At 33.4% G+C, this 19,856-nt stretch overlaps 2 protein-coding genes and 1 pseudogene across 2 annotated transcripts; 2 read left to right on the top strand and 1 right to left on the bottom strand.

Moving 5' to 3' along the window:
• Positions 1-3,874: 3,874 nt before the first annotated feature.
• On the top strand, positions 3,875-7,771 carry LOC122600145 (60S ribosomal export protein NMD3-like). Its single transcript, XM_043772815.1, has 3 exons — positions 3,875-3,981; positions 5,080-6,657; positions 7,525-7,771. Exon 2 carries the CDS (start codon positions 5,082-5,084, stop codon positions 6,618-6,620), a length of 1,539 nt encoding a protein of 512 aa, XP_043628750.1. The 5' UTR covers positions 3,875-3,981; positions 5,080-5,081; the 3' UTR covers positions 6,621-6,657; positions 7,525-7,771.
• Positions 7,772-8,415: 644 nt separating this feature from the next.
• On the bottom strand, positions 8,416-9,554 carry LOC122600155 (annotated as a pseudogene).
• Positions 9,555-15,734: 6,180 nt separating this feature from the next.
• LOC122599843 (TOM1-like protein 9) lies at positions 15,735-18,569 on the top strand. The gene is made up of 6 exons (XM_043772469.1): positions 15,735-15,835; positions 16,414-16,492; positions 17,502-17,600; positions 17,687-17,800; positions 17,954-18,198; positions 18,446-18,569. Exons 1-6 carry the CDS (start codon positions 15,735-15,737, stop codon positions 18,567-18,569), a joined length of 762 nt encoding a protein of 253 aa, XP_043628404.1.
• Positions 18,570-19,856: the final 1,287 nt, after the last annotated feature.

The raw sequence follows: 19,856 nt of genomic DNA, 5'->3' as shown, positions 1-19,856 counted from the left end.
TAATACATACTCTATCTTTTTAGATATTTGACAAATTGACAAGTTATATGCCTTATGTAAAGTACGTTGGCACATAGAGTCTACTAGATTATCATCATTGTCCAGATGGCCCCGTCATTGTCCTGTTTTGCTTCATCTCATAGGACCTAGGCCCATTATCATCATAACTTTTGTTTCCAGTCTTATGCGTGGGTCGTTCGTTAATTCTCCTACTCATATATGGCTTTTTTGATGGATTTTGTTTCTGATGTGATATTGTTTCTGATGTGATATTTATTGTGTGATATGGTCATAAGGCGGAACTTAGTGGGGGCAGGGAGTGGTCATGACCCTCCCAAAATGACTGGCAAGTAACGAGATATATACTAGATCTTGCAATACAATGAATAAAGTTTTATGTAGTCCAAGAGGTTTTGATTAAGGGAAATGATAATCATACCACAATTTTTGAAACATTTACCATCCTGTACATGTTTTATAGCATATTGTACAAGTATGTAATGCACCTCAGTGGTAAATTAATCAAATTCCGTGATACGAATATCATATAGGGTGCTTTTCTTTTTGGTTTGGCGGAGGTTCAAGCCTCCCAACCTTCTTTTTTCTATTTTTCTTTCTTTATCTATTTCATTAATACTGTAATTTTTTTAATACTAAACCGTTATCTAATTCTGTAATACTTAATAGTTTTTCTAATACTATGTATTTCCTGATACTAAACCACATGATAGATTATACAATTATATATAATAGTTGTAACATCACTTCTAACTCAACTATTCTTTTTTCGATCTAAAAAAAAACTTCTAACTCAATTAATTTAATGTATAGTGTATATAACTTAATTAATTTAGTGTATAATATATGTTTGTTTTATTTTAACCCCTCCAAAAAAAAAAAATAAAAAAAAATTCAAGTTCCGCTATATTGTATGAAATATGTGATTACAGCATGCACATCTGGTGTTTTTCATGCCCGAGTTTATTTAAAGGTCATCACAACTGATCTTTTGATGAAGTGGACTGTTTGGGAGAAAGGATGTTGCAGTTAGCCAAAGTTTGGGACAAAGTGGACTTTTCAGGATGATGAACAAATGCTTGTAGATATCCATGAATTTAACTAGATGGTTGTTGATGAACTACCATCAAATGTTGTTGATCTTATTTGGACAGAATTTGACATGTGGGTTTGTTAGAACCTGTTTTTGTAACCTTATCGTTTTTGTTTAAGTTATCATTATGAAAGTTTTTGTTTCTGTTTTTGTAAATCTTATTCGGAACTCATGTTTGCAACTCATGTCGTTATTACTATCGTCGTTGCATCGCGCAGACATTCTCCTAGTATTATATTCAAAAGAAGATAAAAGACAAGAAATGTCAAACACCTCTTTGTTGAGGTGAAATATGACAAACGAGAATCAAGGGGAAAATTGATATTTAGAAGTAGTGTTATGTATTTTATATAAGTGTAATTTTATTACCACATAACTTAATAAATCTATCACATTTATGCATTATTTACTTGTATAATGTGGTAAATTCATTAAAAGCAGTGGTACAATAATCAATTCTCATTTTATATAAGATGTTTGATATAAGGTATCAGTGAGTGTTTGGTAGGATGAAATAGAAAAATGAGAAAGAGAATGAAAAAACTTCTCTTGTTTATTTACAATGGAGAATGAGAATTGAAAAGTTGAAATCAATTTCATTCTCTTCATTTTCTATAAATTATAATAATTTAAGTGAAAATGGAAAAAATAAAATTTGCTTTTGTTTTTATGATGGTATATGTATTAATATTATTATTATTTAAAGTTTTTTTTTCTTTTTTATATTCATTCTTTATTGATACCAAACAGCATAATTCATTCTTTTTTCAAATACTAATTCTTTTTTTCACTATTTTTATTCTCTATTTTATTTCTATTCTCTATGATTCTCTCCTGCCAAATAACCTCATCATAAAGGGTGTTTGATAGGAGTAAATGAAATGGTGAGAAATAAAATTAAAGAGTAGTCTCTTGTTTGTTTACACATAGGAAAGGAAAGGTAGTAAAAATAAAAATCAACTATTGATTCCATTTCACACATATGCATTTCTCAATAAAAGCTAAAGAATGGCGGGGAATAGAAAATATAACCATGGGTCTATTCTATGTGTGAGTGGGATGGTCACCACAAATAAAAAAAAAAAAAAAAAACAAGGGACACAAAAAAAAGTCCCCTACATCGTCTTCTTTCCTCATTAAAAAGTACATAAACCCTAGCCTCCCTTTTTATAATTTTTCATTGCATTTTCTTTTCATATTTTTCTTACTCTCAAAATCATCTTTCTGATATCACTGTGTATGCTCACCTTTTTCGAATTCATGGTCATAATTCATAACCCACACCTCCTCTGACTACTTTAGGCACTATAATCGATTGTCAAGTATTAAAATATATGTAATAGTATGCCCCTTTTTTATTCTTAACAATATTCATAAATATGGGTTTTAATTTGTAAAGGCATAGTTCGTTCAGATTTTTAACTTTTTCTTAAATTTAAATTTTTAACTTTTTCTTAAATTTAATTTGTATGTGTAATTTTTAAATGGTAGTTGTATTCATGTACTCCGTATTTCTTTTCCATGTGATACAAACAAACTATAAATTCATTCTCTCTAGTAAATTCTTTGTTGGCTCCAAACAAAAGAATAGTTTTCATTCTTCTAATTCCATTCTCTCTCTCTCTTTTTCAATTTCATTCTCTACTACCATTCAATTCGCTATGATTCCCTCCTACCAAACACCCCTTGAAGGGTATTAATATAGATGAAACTAAGCTATATCAAACTAATTTTTAAATAACCAAGGTGATCCAAAAATGAAAGATTATCTTTAGCTTACCCAAAATAGAGTTGTTATATTGTGTCCGATACGACATAAACACGATAAGATATAAACCTGTTAAGGCCAAACACAAACAAGACACGATAACTAATCATGTTAGTTTTTTCCAAACACGAATACAACATGATATTTCACAGGTTACACGTTATAAAACTTGGCAAGAGACCCGTTTAAAAAAAATCCTATATTAAAATCATTGAACTCATAAGGAACTTGCTAAAGTTTAAGTTAGGGAACCAATTAAGACACAAAACTTGTTTAAGACAAGATAAAAACCCCGTAAGAGACTTGTTAACAAGTCTTATCGTGCCTTAACATGTTCATTAGCCGGTTTCATTTAGTGCATACGTATACTACATGTCATAACAAGTCTTTTCGTGTCTTAACAAGTACGGATTTGTTAAGCCACAGATTTAAGACACGAGTTTGATTCATATCTTAACAAGTCCAGACTTGTTAAAACATGCTAAAACCAAATACAATACTTTTTAAGATCAAGTCGTGTCGTGTTGGTGTTAATAAGGCCGTGTCAGAAAATGACTCTAATTCAAAACCAAGCCCATATTCACCAAACTCTAAGAGTGCATTCTTGAGTTTTTTTTTTAAAGGGTAAGAAAAGAAATGATAGAAAATCTTTTATTTTTGCATTCTTGAGTTCTTTTTATGAAAGAATAGAAAGTGTAAGAAAGAAAAAAGTGATCTTTTTTTGATCAAAAACTTTCCAGCCAATATTAGCCAGATTGTGAAGGAAAATTTTCTTTTCTTTTCCTATCTATCTTTTTCTTTCTTTTCCTTTAAATTAAACTCGAGAATGCACCGTAAAAGAAAAAGAAAAACCAAATCGAAAATCGAACTTTCGATTCCTAGATTAAAAGGATATTGTTATTGGGGGCTGACGTTATGTGTGACGAATATGGGTCGGCTATCTTCGGAAGGCGGTGACCCATTTTCATTTTTCTCATTAAAGAAAAAATAAAAAGAGGGTTCTCTAATTCTCTTTCTTTCTGTCCCAATAATACAAAGCGAACTTCTCGCCCTCTCAATTTCTTAATTTTATTAAATCAATATTAAGTTAAATTAAAGCAAGGTACGTTTCTCGTCCTCTTCATTTCTTTTGTCCTCTTAATTCTTTGATCAATATTGTTTGAAATGCATTAGATTATAGTAGTTGTGTAGTTATTAATTGATGCCAAAATATATTAGAATTAGCAGTTCAGTAGTTTAAAATCCAGGAGGTTTTCCTTATTCAAGTTATCCGGAGAAGGCGAGTATTTGATTATCTAGGGAGGTTTAAACCCGACAACCCTTGAAATGACATCAGGATGCCTGACCACAAGCCACCTTGGTGGTCGTTTGTGTTGTCCACAAATCACCTCCCAATTGTTAGTATACTAGTGGCGGAGTCAGGATTTGACATAATAGGGGAAAAAGGGGGGGGGGGGGGGGGGGGGGGGTCGGCTGCTTATGGCGCGTTTAGTTGTGGAAAATGTTTTCTAGTTTTCAATTTTCAAGAAAATGAAAGGAGTTTTCCATTTCCAGAAAACAAATGAAAATTTTGAACGCTTTCAAAACTTGAAAATGGAAAACAATTTGAGGTTTTCGAAATTTAGAAAATGGAAAAAGAAAAGTGGAAAACAATAAAAAAGTGTTTTTTAACTTTCCATAGAAAAGTGGAATACTGTGTATGTTGTTTTCATAGTTAACATTTTTAGAAAAATTTCAGAAAACATTTTTAGAAAAATATGATTTGAACGCATTTTCAGCTTTCCATGTTTCCTTGGAAAACAAAAATGGAAAACAAGGGGTGTTTTCACTAACTAAACCCACCCTTAATTATGAGGGCTCAAATGGAGAAATCAACGTTGATTTAAGCTTTGGAATGAAAATTTATATTTGAAGTTGTCTTAGTTGGAGGGGGCTGAGAATCTTCTAGCCCCCCTACAGCCCTACTAGCTTTGCCTTTGGCTATTACCAAGTTTTTTTTTTTTAGTGTGTGTATGTGTGTGTGTGTGTGCTCCCATTATTTAAATAGTTATAGGAATACGATGTTGATACAAGCATAGTCATTTCCCTTGTTATTTTCATCTTTGAATTTGACATATATTTTAGATCTGAAATAGTTTTGTGACTTTGTTGATGTGAAAACTAAAAATTTTCTGTGTTTTTTTTATTACTTGATTTGCAGCTATGGATGTAGAAGCAGGTATGTTTACGGTTCAGAAAACCATGGGAAACGTCCCATGTTGCAAATGTGGTGTCAGCATGACTCCAAATGCTGCCAACATGTGTGTCAAATGTCTTCGTTCTGAAGTAGACATTACGGAAGGTTTAGAAAAACACGTGACTATTATTCATTGTCCCGAATGTGATAAATACTTGCAACCCCCAAGAACCTGGATTAAAGCCCAACTAGAATCCAATCAGCTCTTGAGTTTCTGTGTCAGACGCCTCAAGAATTTGAGTAAATTGAAGTTGATTCATGCAGAGTTTATTTGGACTGAGCCTCATTCGAAAAGACTCAAAGTTAAGCTGCGAGTGCAAAAAGAAGTTCTAAATGGTGCGGTTCTTGAACAAGCTCATTCTGTTGAGTATGTGGTTAATGATCAAATGTGTGACTCATGTTCTCGAGGTCAAGCTAACCCTGATCAGTGGGTGGCTGCAGTGCAGCTAAGACAACATGTATCTCACCGAAGAACGTTTTATTACTTGGAACAACTTATCTTAAAACATGATGCAGCGGTTCGAGCCATTAGGATTAAGCAAATGGATCAAGGAATTGATTTCTTTTTTAACAGCCGTAGTCATGCTATTAAATTTGTAGACTTTGTAGGAAAGGTTGCTCCTGTTAAGAGCCGTCATGACAAACAACTAGTGTCACATGACCAGAAAAGCAATACTTTCAACTATAAATACACTTTCTCTGTTGAAATTTGCCCTATTTGTCGTGAAGATCTGGTTTGTCTCCCTCCAAAACTCGTTAATAGTCTGGGAAATCTGGGCCCACTTGTGATATGCACAAAAGTAAGTAACAGTATTGCCTTAATAGATCCATCAAATCTAAGGCATTGTTATCTTGATGCTGAGCAATATTTTAGGGTGTCGTTTAAATCATTGCTTACCTCTAAGCGGCTTGTTGAGTATGTGGTTTTGGATGTTGACTTACTTTCTTCTGAAGTTAATGTGGGTGGGTCTAAGTATGCTTTGGCTGAGGTTCAAGTGGCCCGAGTGTCCGATTTTGGCAAGAATGATACGATGTTCATTGTGAAGACACATTTAGGCCATCTTTTGAATGTGGGTGATTATGCTCTTGGTTATGATTTGTATTCTGCTAACAATAATGATATGGAACTTGACAAGTACAAAGGTTTAGTCCTTCCAGAAGTGATTTTGGTAAAGAAAAGTTATGAGGAAACAAAACAAAAGAAGCGTGGCAAGCCTCGATCTTGGAAGTTGAAAACTCTTAATGTGGAGGTTGATTTGAGTTCTACAAGAGGTAGAGTTGATGAAGAAAAGATGAATGCAGAGTATGAAGAGTTCTTGGAAGATTTAGAAGAGAACCCTGATATGAGATTTAACATATCATTATACAAGAACAAAGAGTACCGGCCATCAGAGACGGCATCTGTGATCGATGATGATGATGCACCTGGTGTGCCTTTGGAGGAATTGCTTGGTGATCTTGAAATAAAGGATGAAGATCTTAAAGACAATGGCACGAGGGAGTAGCATTGTAGTTATGTTCCATATTCTATATTCCTTGCTGGTATAATTCTCTTCCTTATGTTTTTTCAATTCTCAAATGTTTTTAACTTGATGTTATCTTTAAGTAAAATAAATGAAAGTGATGAAAAAGGTGGCACTGGAAGTAGAGGACTTGCATTCCGTGTATATATATATATATATAGATTATCATTGTTGATATTAGAATCAATGCATTATGTAGTTCTTTCTTGGGTTAGCTACAAAAAAACCGGGTTGGAACCCGAACCCGAAAACGAAACCGAACCCGAAACTGGTCAACAACTGGGTTTGACCCAAACCGGTTCGGGTTTGACCCAACCCGGCGGTTACAAACCTGTTTGGGTTTTATTTTCGGTTAGAAACCGGGTTGAGTTCGGGTCGGGTTCAGTTTTTGGTCAAAAAAACCGAGTCAAACCCGGTCAATAACCGGTCAAAGTTTGACCCCAAACCGGTTTCAAACCGGGTCGGGTTGGGTCAAACCCGGTTTTGGTTCCGTTGACTGAAAAACCAGTTCGGGTTCGGTTTCGGGTCGGGTTGGGTAGAAACCGGTTTTTGTTCACCTCTTATCTGTAGACTGTAGTGTGCTTAGTTGATTATTAGTGCAGTGACGTTCTTTTGAAGAAGTTATGGATGCACAATTTAATGGGCCTGTAAAGAATCCTAGTAAAGAGTCCAGAAAGGGTGAGACCGTTTTAGATTGTAGGATTTCTTACATCTTAGATATCAGATCTTCCATCTTTCACCAATTAGCCCTCACACACTGCAGCCTTGTAGACTCACCTGCAACCACATTTCCACACATTTCTAAATGAAAGATTGCCAAGTAGTTTTAACATATGGGTTTGAAGTTTTCACCACTTTAATTCAAAATGTGGTGTTTTACTTTCAGTGGTGGCTTTTGTTTCAAGGCTCATCAATGGTTGGATCACTAGATGTTGGATTGTGAAAGAACAACAACAGCATCATGTCATTATTGTTGACTTCAAAAGTTCTGTTCTGTTACTATCATATTATGGTCTAATTAATCTAAAAACCAACAATGTGTGTAATTGTATTGAACTTGTGGGATTCGCATACTCCCTATGTAATTGTCATCGCTGAATTCTTAAGTTTGCAAGTTCTGTGTATTCAAACAATCACCTGTCAACTACGTCACTTGCTTAATTTACTTGAATTCTACAATGTTACAGATGCAAAAGCGATGTGTTTCCTGCCGTGATTCTCAGATATTAGCTGGGACTAGAACCATTTTCCAACCCATCACACCATCGCATATTCGCATTCGCATCCAAAAAGTTCTGTAACATCAATATTACTTTGCATTACACCACCTCATATTTTACTCCCGTCCCATTGCATTAAAACTAGACCACCCTCACCAGCACACACGCACAGTCGTAGACATATATACATAAATCCACACATTACAATATAAAACACCACCTTCCCCTGCATCACGCCCCCACCACCCTCCCCAATCCTTTATGTCTACACCTTTCGGCGATCACCTCCCCACCCCTTGGTGGGTCTAAGAGTACATAGGTTAAGATTGATGTGGAAAGCAATAGAAGACCAGGCCGTGATACATACATGATTGATGATGATGATGATGATACAAGAAAAAGATAAAATAAAAAAGGTACGACAGAACAAAGACAAAGTTACATGAAGGATACATGAGCAATAAATAACAATGATGTCTTTTTTAGAACCTAAAAAGTTGTGATTCTTACAAAAACAAGAAATGAAAACTGGGCAGGGCAGCAACAACGCAGTGAAGTCAGACCTGTTTTTTCATCATCTTCATCAAAGTTCTTGGGATATCAAGGTAAGAGTTGTGGTTAACAGGGGCAGCTTCAATTGGGCGAATATCCCAAAATTTGCCGGCCATAGATGAAGCACGAGAAGCTCCATACTTGGGATGATCCTCAAACATAAGAACATTGGTTTGAGACACAGAGGAAATTGCTTCACTAAGTGGTGGTGGATTACGAACTGTGGTTCGTAGAGTAAAAGAAAAAGGAAACAGGGAGCTAGGATCCGCAGAAAACCTTGGTGCAGGAGGTGGAGCAGCTGGTCTTTCATAACAAACAACAAACTGATTAGCACAACAACCGGTGGGGTCACAGTCTGCTAGAGTGCCTGATCCTTCAAAATAATTTGCAGCAATGGCTGCAACATTCTTCACTTGGGTGAACCATGAAGTTTGATTTCCAAGAGAGAGGAAATTGTGGAGACTGGTGAGGTCATCATTGGCTTCTGTTGCAGGAAAATCAAAATTCTCATAACATTCAGCAAAAGGTTGGTTGAGACAATAGTCAGCTTCACAAGGGTACTGGAGTCCAGAGGAACATAGTGCCCACTTTTCATTATCAGAACGCTGGTCGGCAGCAGGAAACGAGTGGTGACCAAAAACAGTATTAGTTTCTGAAACAGGGATGTGTTGTCCCTTACTGGGGTAAATAGGTTGATCATCATTGTTGATGAGGCTGTTCAAATGCTCAAGAAGAGCAAAGATTCCAGGAACATTTGGGAGCATTCCCCAATTAGCACTGTCACGGAAAAAGAGGCTTCTTCTTTTAGGGCCTGGAGGAGACTGGAGTTTTGGACAAACGAATCCAAAGGTATCAATCTCAGGACGAGAAGCGCTAAGGGAGATGAAAAGTGGCATAAGTGGACCAATAACTGGTAAACTTTCTGGAGGGTGGCTAATGAAAAAGTATTCAAGGAATGTAGTATCGGCAAAAGAAGCTGTGGAAGCAGCAACATTGGCTCGAAGAATTTGAATTCAAAAGAGAACAGCATAGTAGAGACGAAGGATATAGGGGTGGTAGTCAGGACAAGAAAACCTCACGAAATGATGGTTATCAACTAGACATAGATTGGTATGATGAAGGGTGTAGTCCATCATCAGAGAAGAAGGGGAGTAAAAACTCGGACCTCTTTTACGTAAAGTGAGGTAGATTCCAGCACAAGGAAACAGAATTGGGGGTACATTCTCAGGTAGATAAGATTCATCTCGCCCAACAAGGGTGGATCCTTCAACAGCTGACAACCCCTGATTAGATGGGGAACTGAGAGCATGCATCTTGAGTTTCTTTATACTCATGGTGGAAATGGGTTAGCTAGTAAATAATAATCTGATGGGTTTCAAATACTTAGACAGCGAAACCAAGAGACACATCAACAACAACGGTACCCAATCCCGACAAACGCCAGGGTATGGGGAAGTGATGTGTAAAATCTAGTCTTAAATTTATAAACAAGAAAATACTAATAGTTAGACTTCTACACACAGGCAGTGTACCTTATCATGTATAGTAAAGCTATCAGTAAGTCCAGGATCGAACAAAGGGACTGATTTAGAGCAAGCGAGTTTAATGCAGTTTTAAAAAGAGATTTGGATTTTAAAGACTCCCGTCATATTGGATTTTGAAGAAGTTAGTTGATTAATAAAATTAGTAATTCTGAAGAATTAAACAAAAACAGATTTGATTTATATCAAAATTATTTAAAAGATCATCTACCTCGAATTCATGACACTACAAATTCAGGTTGCACTAAAATGAAGAACCAATTCAAATATGTTAATTAATAACCGAGAACTAAACAAAGACTCGCCCCGTACCCGTCAAGTTCGTTACTTTATTCAATTCCCTTAATTAACTAGTTCCATTACTAAGACCGGTACCCGAGACGCCTTTCATAACTTTCCTAATCAACTAATTGTTTTGGTTATTTAGATAACAATTGTGTCCATTGATTGTACCCAACCATTACCCGTTAATTCTTATTAACTATTAATTACTTTCTACCGTACCCGTCATTGAAATAATCGCTTCTAACCAAGCAATCAAAATAACTTTTACACAACCTAAGTTACCACTAAGATCATGAAAAAACTATCCGCAATTAAAAGTTAAATAACAAAGAATTAATAAGTTAAGATTACGACACAACGTTAAATCAAATCAACTTGAATTATAAAAATAGTGCAACCATAATTCATTGTATCACTTCATCTCGGTAGATGATAAAATATTTAGTTACTTGTAATAAAACTAATAAACATGAAAACAATTATTAGGATAGAAGTCTTCATATTATAGTCTTGCGTAACTGAAATTAAGTGCAAATAAAAGCAAAATAGAAACCGAAAAGTAGAGGTTTACGGCTATAATGTCAAACTCAAAAACTAAGAAATCTTCCCTTCGGCTGCTGTAGCTCACGATCCGAAGCTAACATGAGCTTTTGCTTTGTTTAATGCGGCTGCTTCACAAACACAAAAAGACAAAACCTATTGTCTTATTCGGCTCCTCTAAAATTGTCGACCACCTGTCGTCCAAGTTGCTCCCCTTGTATTCGTATGACTCTCCTCATGATTTATATATATACTAGGTGTTTTACCCGTACGATGTGAGGTTATTAAATTTATCTTTTGAAAATAATTTTGACACGGATGATAAAAAGAGTTGGTTTAATGATAAAAAATTTATTTATAAATTACCGAGTATAATTTATACGTGTGATTAACAAACAAACTTACATGTTAATAATTTTATTGAACCTGATTAAGTTGACTATACATGTAAAAATCTAAATAATTTTTTTTTTGTCAAAATCAAACGATGACCATAAAAAATTCCACAAACCCTAAAATAGTTTATTAATATTTATATTTGATGAGAATTTATTAAAATATCTTTGCCATATATAGAATTTTTGGAATTCATTAGATATGTTTAAATAAGATAATTATTATAAAAATTTATAAAAATGACACATGGAATAAAAGTTTATGTGTCAATTTTTAAAAATAGCTTTAAATTGAAAGAGGTTTTAAAAAATTAGGATAACTACTCTTTTAATAGATATATAGATAGATATGATCCATATTTATATTCCTTGCTTTTTTTGAGTTCACGTTTATGCAAACCGACTTTTACATTAGCCGACTTCCTTTTTCTTGAAATAAAAGGGCCGAAACCCATCCTGTTGCATCTTACGTCTTTTAAGCCCATATTCTCAGCTCAAGAATAACAATTATATATCATGGCCTCATGGATATATTTAGACTTTGACTTCTTGTTGACTTGGACTTTTCTCTCGGTTCTTGACCACCACCTGCTCTTCATGCTCCATAATATATGGACTTTAAAATTTGACATAAAATGTGCACTTCTTACTTTTAGTCAATTTACTTGACAAATCATCTTAATTTTAATTCATTAGTATCATCTTTATCATGAACCTACGATTCAATAAAATACAACAATAAGTATCCAAGGTCATCAAAATGATCATAATTTAAACATAAAAATAATAATATCACATAAAATAAATATATATAAAATAAACGATATCAAATTCCTTCACACTTAAGCCTTGCTTGTCCTCAAGCAAATCCAAACTTAAGATTATTCAAATTTCCCAAATCACAAAATTATGTCAATATTAATCAAAGGAAACTTCACAAAAATCTCTCTCAAGCGGTCTTGAATTCCACATGCATTTAAATAATATCTTTTCGAGAAAGCCTAAGACGAAATCAGAAATACATCTTAGCAAACAATCAATCAATCATAATTAGAATCAAATCCATAGCCGTGAAAAACCTCTACCATTTCTATCTTTCCAATTAATATTAAGCTCATACCTACTAAGTTCACAATTTATTCGCCGAAGTGGAAGGGACCTGCGGCCCAAGGATATAACCGTTGCAAAAATACCCGACGGTAGGCGAAGCCAAAACCGAATAGGGAAACACTCTCGATCTCAAACTCTCAATCTCAACCTCTTAAACTCTGTTCCCGCTCAGTCTCAGATCAATCTAGAGAGAGATCAATCTAGAGAGAGAAGGAGACGTTGGAGAGGAGAGGGAGAAAAGAGAAACCAAGAGACACTTTTACCTAAATCCCGGAAGAAGAATCTGTAGAACAAATGATTTCTTCTTTGGAATAAGGGAGTATTGGGGGAAGGTTTTTCAACTTCGAGGTCGTTCATATAAAACCATTTAATTCAATTAGTACAGTATAGTTACCTCAAAACTAACATTTAAAAACCATTTAACTGGAAGGTCAGTCCAACCAGTCAGAGACAGTCCTGGTTTTATCCAAGGTCTTGAGTTTGATCTTTAGGAATGACAAAATCTTAGGGTTTTTCTCTTTGAATACTTGTAACGGTTCATGGTCAACATCTCATTGTCTATAGTACGTGCAATGTTTCACCATTATACGGTAAGGTTTTCCCGATGTCGTATACCGACTGAATGTTCAAAAGAAAAACATTTAAAATTAACCTAAAAATGAATAAATTAAAAATAACCTAAAAATTCTCTCGAAAAAAATAATTGAATTGTGACCGTTAGAAAGTATGTAATCTTCACATATCAATATTTTTATTATTTAATATATATTGTATAATGAATAAACTAGATTATAACCCGAATAAAACGAGGAGAAACCATATAAAATAATTAATTTTGTACATATAAAAGACTCGCACAAAAAAACTTAATTAAAAGTATGAAAAAAATAGAAAGAATAGAAAATATCAAATGGGGGGGGGGGGGGGGGGGGGGGAATTTTGAGATTAGTAAATGATGGAACAAATTACAAAGTAACATATACGAATTTATCAACAATTTTCATAACACTTTCCGCCCATATTATACACACAGAAATTAAGTGAGAATATCAAAAAAAAAAAAAAAAATCTTCATTTATGAAAATGAACTTGTTAAAATAGTTAGAACTAGATTTTAGACCCGTGTCTGACATTGGACATGGGGCTTACGATACTATCAATATTAGATCTTCATACAGTTAAGTCATAAAAGCTTATAATTTTGAAGATACACGGTTCCAAGTGTTATAGTTTGCAAGTTATGTACAATAATCACATGTTTGTCACTGTCATTATTAGCTTAGACATATTGATGTAATTGTTTGTCATAGTCATTCCACAAGGCACATGCTACAATAATTCAACTATTATAAAATTTTTCAAACCAGTTGTACTCATAATGTGATATTATTACGAATGGTAATTAAGAATTAAAATATAAACATACTTGTGATCTTGTATTTGACATTCAAGTATATGTCTTTGATCATAATACAAGTCCATAACACGAATAAGTTGAAATAAAATTTTGAAATAATTTTATCTACATATACTGATATAATAATAATAATATTAATTTAAAAATAGTAATAATATTAATAATAAATTTTTGAAAAAATTTAAAATTTTGTCTCAAGTTGATGGTCAAATATAAATATTAATTCAGTATTCAGAGTTGAAAAGTGTAAATTATTGATGGAAAACAAAAAAGTGTAAACTAATGAGATTTTATCTACATATACTGATATAATAATATATTTAGATAATGATTATAATGATTTTTAATTTATAATAAAATTAAATGATAACATAAGCGAAAGTCAATTTAATAAAATTGAGCGATTTGATTGGTTAATAAGTTATTAATTCAACTGTCTTATAGTATATATTAAGATATGGATCGAAGTTTCAAAAAATTGTTTTGCTAATACAAAATAAGAAAATATGAAATTTGTTTTTAAAATGAATTCATAGGTTTTTGTAAATCACTATATATATATGAGAAAAAAATTTTGTTTTAAACAATTTTTTGTAAAACACTAATACAAATCAAGTCCTTAAAACTTTATAAAAAGTCATTTGTCAGATTGTTAGCAATTTTTATTATATAAATCACTATATACATATATATTACCAAACAATTTTAAATTGAAAAAAATAGTGAAAAATATACTTTTGAACCTGATAGATCCAATTATTATTAGAGATTAGATTTGTAGATGGGATTGCAAAGGCATAAAGGAAAGAGAGACTATTAAAACGTTAAGGATGTATGTAGGTAAGAGTATGTAATTAATATTGTGATGAAATTGAAGAATTAAAATTGTTTTTGACTAAAACTCTAGTCAAATGTGATGCAGCATTCTAATCTAAAGGTAGAAAAATAAAGGATGATATTCAATGGAGGTCAATATTTCTTCACTTTTCTATTTAAGTTTTCTGTTTTAATATATATCAAAATTGATTAAGCCTCATATTTTTTGATGGATTGAAATATTAAAATAAAAAGAGTTCTATACCCAATTTTAATTATATTTAAGAGCCACATATTTTCATATCTCATACATATATCCATCTAAATATATTATTAATGTTAAAATTTCTTGATCACCCAATTTTTGAAGCTTGTAAAATATTGACAAAAGACACAATTATACATGTTATAAAAGATGACAACTTTGATTTCACTTAGCTTTTATATTTATTATTATATTAGATAATTTATTGTTACTTCAATCTTATAATCATTTTTTGGTAGAGGGCAATAATCATCTATGTGGTTTGTTGTTTTTGTAGTTTTTATTTTAAATTTTGGCTAAAATCATTCTTGTAGTTAGCATTTTGTCCATATTTCGGTTAAGTCCCCACATTGTCTACATCCTTGTTGTTTGTTATTTTTTCAATTATCATCCTTATGGTTTGTTGTATTTCCATTTTTTAAACGATTAATCAGAAACATTTAAAGAAACAAAATCATGACAAAAATCGATTATTAGACATCAAAAATATTAATTGATAATAATTAAAAAAGATGTTTGTGATACCTTGTTTGTCCTATAATATCATCTTGTTTATTCATTAATCGATTTTTGTCATGTCTCTACTTTTTTAATTGAGAGTTGTCGTTTATACCTATCATAACAATTCTGTATTTATAAATAACAAATTAAGTAAAATAAAAAACATAACGAAACAAATGCCTGAAGAACATATACCACCACAAGCAGACTAATTAAGTAGAATCAAAAACATAACGAAACAAATGCATCTTTTTACAAATAATCTCCCGATAGTTGTCATGTTCCCAAAAAGGAAACTCACTTTAATACAACCCCGTTACATGCTTGACCAGTTTGCTCGAACATAATTTTTATAAAAATTTTCGTGTGATGGACGATATTGAAATGATTACACTCGTTACATGAGGATAATGGCTTTAAACCAGATCAAGCCTGGCCTTTAATATCGACGAAAATGGTGAATCCTATGATCGAAAAAGCCACAAATGAGGCACGTGTTGGTCCCGATTGGGCTATGAACATCAGCATTTGTGATTTATGCAATCAACACCCTGGGTATCTAGTCATCTGTCTTTATTTAATTTCTTCCATGCATTGATACAAGGATTTTGCTAATATATTCGGATATGCATAAATACTGTACTGTTAAAGATAGACATTCATGTTTATGTGTTCTGCCAAGATAATGATAACTCTTAATAAAATATTTTAGATATAAATATATATGGACCATTTCTCGCTTTGTGCGTGTCATTCTTGAGCAGAGGTCATGTAATATCAATTTTTTTAATTCAACTTGGATAATGTGTGTAAGATTTTACGTACACCAACCTTTTTTTTTTCTTTTTTTTTGCCTAGCAGTAGTGAGGGTGCCCAACAGATGAAAGGTTGGGTTAATTCCCATGATTATGTATAGAATTGGTGTGTTTTGGTACACTTATAGATCCACTTATTTGGTTGATAATTTTTTTTTTCTTTTGGCAATGCAATGTTACTTTGAATTGAAGATTGAAACCATGACCTGCAAGGTCCACTTAATTAGGTGTTCCCCATAGAAACATAAATTTGGACTCTTTTATACTGATATACCTTGTTTTAAATATGTGGTGATAATGATTGCATATGCTCTTCAGGCAAGCGAAGGATGTCGTTCTAGCAATAAAGAAGCGTATTAGAAGCAAGAACGTTACAGTTCAACTTCTTGCTCTAACGGTAAGCATAATGACTTCTATTATGTTTGTATATGTGTCTACTTTTACCATCTCTCTTTTACCCTGTTGTATGCATCTCTATATTTGAATTTTAATCTTAGAATTCTGCTCTTCACAACTTAAATGATCTGCTCTGTTACTTTTTCTTTGGTTATTTGATTAGTCTTGAGTTCCTTTCCTTCTAAATCATATATACACAAGCTGCAATTATTATTCTTTGAACACTTTCTGCAGAAATATTGGCATTCATCTTACTAATCCATCTTTTTATATCCTGCCAGTGATTCGGCACATTCTTACCTTCCATATACACTTTCAGTTCCTCCAACATAGTTCTGAGTAATCAAAACTAAAGAACAAGTGGTTCAATGAGTCATTCTGCTTATCACATAAACTGCAAGAAAAGGTATTTGCTGGACTACATTTCATCATCCAATCTTGGGTTTGTAATCTCTCCCTCATAACCAGCCACATAATGAAAGCATGGCTAAACCAAACAACCTTACTCCACTCAACTTTATCTTCACTTCCCCTTAAGTCTTTCCAAACTCTGCCAACTGAGAACTCTGTCTCATAACCATTGTTAGTCTTCTATACAATTTTATCAGCAACATTACTCTTTAATATAGGCACTGCTAGATTTTCTAAGGAATCCTAGTTATCCATCATGTAGGCCAATTCCACGCATCATCCTTAATCATCTTCTTAACAGTCACATCGTTTCTGATTTGTGCTTCAATTAACATATCATTAGTTATATACACACTTAAAGGACTCATAGGACACCACATATCATATAAAAGTGCAGTCTTTTCACCATTTTCAATCTTAGTGTGTCTAATTTTACTAACTTGCTCTTTTCAGTTTAATCTTAACTCTAGTTGTTGACTCGTGTCTTCCAATTAGTGCTGTGTGCTTGTAATAACTTTGAACATATAGCACATATGATCCCCCGATCTCATTTCTATACGAACACACTATAATTCCTTGACTTGTTTACCATGCTGAAGCTATTGGAATCCATTGTAATGAACTGCGGAGATTTAGTCTACAAGAATATAGCAAAGAAAGATTTGCTTTGTGATATGGTGAAAATAGTGAAGAAAAAGGTCAGAACTTTTCTCAAGTGGTTTCTGGCATTCAATATGGCCATTTAGAATAAATTCTGTGATCACATAGTGGTGCTCCGTTGCAGCCCGATTTTCAAGTAAAAGAGAAGATTTTAGATCTTATCGATACTTGGCAAGAAGCTTTTGGAGGGGTAAGGGCAAAGTATCCACAGTACTATGCAGCATACAGCCAGTTATTGGTAAGACCCGTATGATATTTTGCATTCATTTTAGTATTTGGGCAGTAAGGAAGAAACATATGAAGTTTACTTATAATTATTTTATTTGTTTTTTTGCACGAATACGACATGTATGTTTGGTTTCTAAATTCCTTCCATGATTAATTTTTGCAGCATCTGGGAATAACATTTCCAAAGAGAGCCGAGAAACCACCGCCCATATTTACACCCCTGCAAACCCAACCACTGATGCGTAATCCGGAAAATGGGAATGATGCAGATGAACCCTCTAAAAAGGCTGAATTTTCACCATTGAGAAAGAATGATTCAAATGAATCCTCTAAAAAGTCTGAGCTTTCAACGTTGAGTGCGAATGATGCATATGAACCCTCTAAAAAGCCTGAGTTTTCAACATTGAGGTATGTAACCTGTGTGTAGTTTATGTCAATTTCATAGCTGTAGAGTCCTTGTAAGTTTTGGAACTACTAAAATCGACCGTGGATTTTTAAGTAATAGTACATGTCACATAGTAGACTTTTTGGTCATTACTTAAATCATTCATGCATCTCAACTTCATGCTTATTGATTATCAAATGCAATACTTAGGTTCACATTGTCATCGGCAGCATTGCTTATTCAATGATTAGTTGTTCTTTGACTTTTCAGCTTGACAGAATTCCAAAGTCCACGCCGTATCATAGGCGAGCTTGCAGAATTACTGAATTCAGTAGATTTACAAAGAAAAGAGGTAAAGTTTTCAGTCAGATTTGTAGGTGGATGTCTATTTTAACCAGAGTAAATATAAGGAAACCACCAAAGTTACCTCCTAACTGACTTTGGGCAAAAGAAAGTAATTATGAGGAGAAACAATCCATATTATCACAAATGTTATTCCTACATTAAGCATATTTGGCTATACCATAAATTTTCCACTTTTAAAGAAGTTACGCCCCATTAACTCATTATATCCTTAATACTCTTTCACATAGTTTTTATACTGTTAACTTGATCGTTCTTTTTTATCACCAACTTGAATTGCGTTGACTAATTGGAATTAGGTAATTAAAGAAGAGGTTATGTCAGACTTGGTGTTGCAGTGCCGTACATTTAAGACAAGAGTGGCGCACCTTGTTAGCTCGACTTTGTAAGGCCTTGTACCACTTTTTGAATCTGCATCTGCAATATATGTTTTTCATCATTTATTAAAGTGCATAATATATGTTTCATCGTCATATTGGAGTAGAATGGCATTTTCCTTCTGTTAGGTTATGGAAAAAGATAAAACTGTAGAAAATGACTGTTAAATAATGCGCAACAAGCAGCTTAAAAGCGGTAGGCACTCAGTTAATAAATGAATTTGCAGTCCCTTCATTATTAGTGACTGGCATTAATCGCTTCTCTTGCTCTTAGTGTGCATGCATTTTTAAAATCGATTTATTTGTGACAGGGCCATGTAAGTTCATAAGACTAGCCGTCTTTACCTTTAGTATGTTTTAGATTTTCTTACGTCTTCTGCTTTTCTTTGATCTATAGGGATGAATCACTTTTATTGCAAGGATTGTCGTTGCATGATGACCTGCAGAGGGTCCTAGATAAACATGAAGCACTTCTTTCAGGATCTTCGTCTCCATCAGACAAGTTGATAAACCCTGTAGCTAAACATGAAGCATACGTTACATCACAGAAATTAAAATCTGGAACTAGCCAGGCACTGGTACATGTCGTTGATACTCCTCTTTCTCATACAAGGGCGAGGCAGAACCCTGGGTAATCCACTATATTTGTATGTTTTCTTGAACTACTTTATTTGCATGTATAACATATTAAGTTTCATTTGATGATGGGAACTAGATTACATGTACTAATGTATCAAATTTGAAAATGAACAAGTCCTCTATCAAAATTTAGGCTTGACTGCTTGAGTGCGTGTCATGAAGGGTTCTTTTTCATCATAAGCTTTTGGAGTTCTTTGGGAACTTCAGTTGTTTCTCATATAGGATATCTTTCCGGTTGATATTATAATGTTCATTCCTTCATGGTAACATTGTGCTGAGTGGTTTCTCATAAAAGGTCCCCA

This window comes from Erigeron canadensis, chromosome 1 (assembly GCF_010389155.1).
Source record: "Erigeron canadensis isolate Cc75 chromosome 1, C_canadensis_v1, whole genome shotgun sequence".
Classification (NCBI taxonomy): Eukaryota; Viridiplantae; Streptophyta; class Magnoliopsida; order Asterales; family Asteraceae; genus Erigeron; species Erigeron canadensis.
This window is presented reverse-complemented; position numbering and strand designations above follow the sequence as displayed.

Bases quoted from the DNA above. Each gene is read 5' to 3' on its own strand.
- LOC122600145 (XM_043772815.1), top strand. From the start codon at position 5,082: ATGGATGTAGAAGCAGGTATGTTTACGGTTCAGAAAACCATGGGAAAC.
- LOC122599843 (XM_043772469.1), top strand. From the start codon at position 15,735: ATGGTGAATCCTATGATCGAAAAAGCCACAAATGAGGCACGTGTTGGT. The intron at 17,801-17,953 runs GTAAGACCCGTA...TAATTTTTGCAG, and splicing joins CAGCATACAGCCAGTTATTG to CATCTGGGAATAACATTTCC. The intron at 18,199-18,445 runs GTATGTAACCTG...TTGACTTTTCAG, and splicing joins CCTGAGTTTTCAACATTGAG to CTTGACAGAATTCCAAAGTC.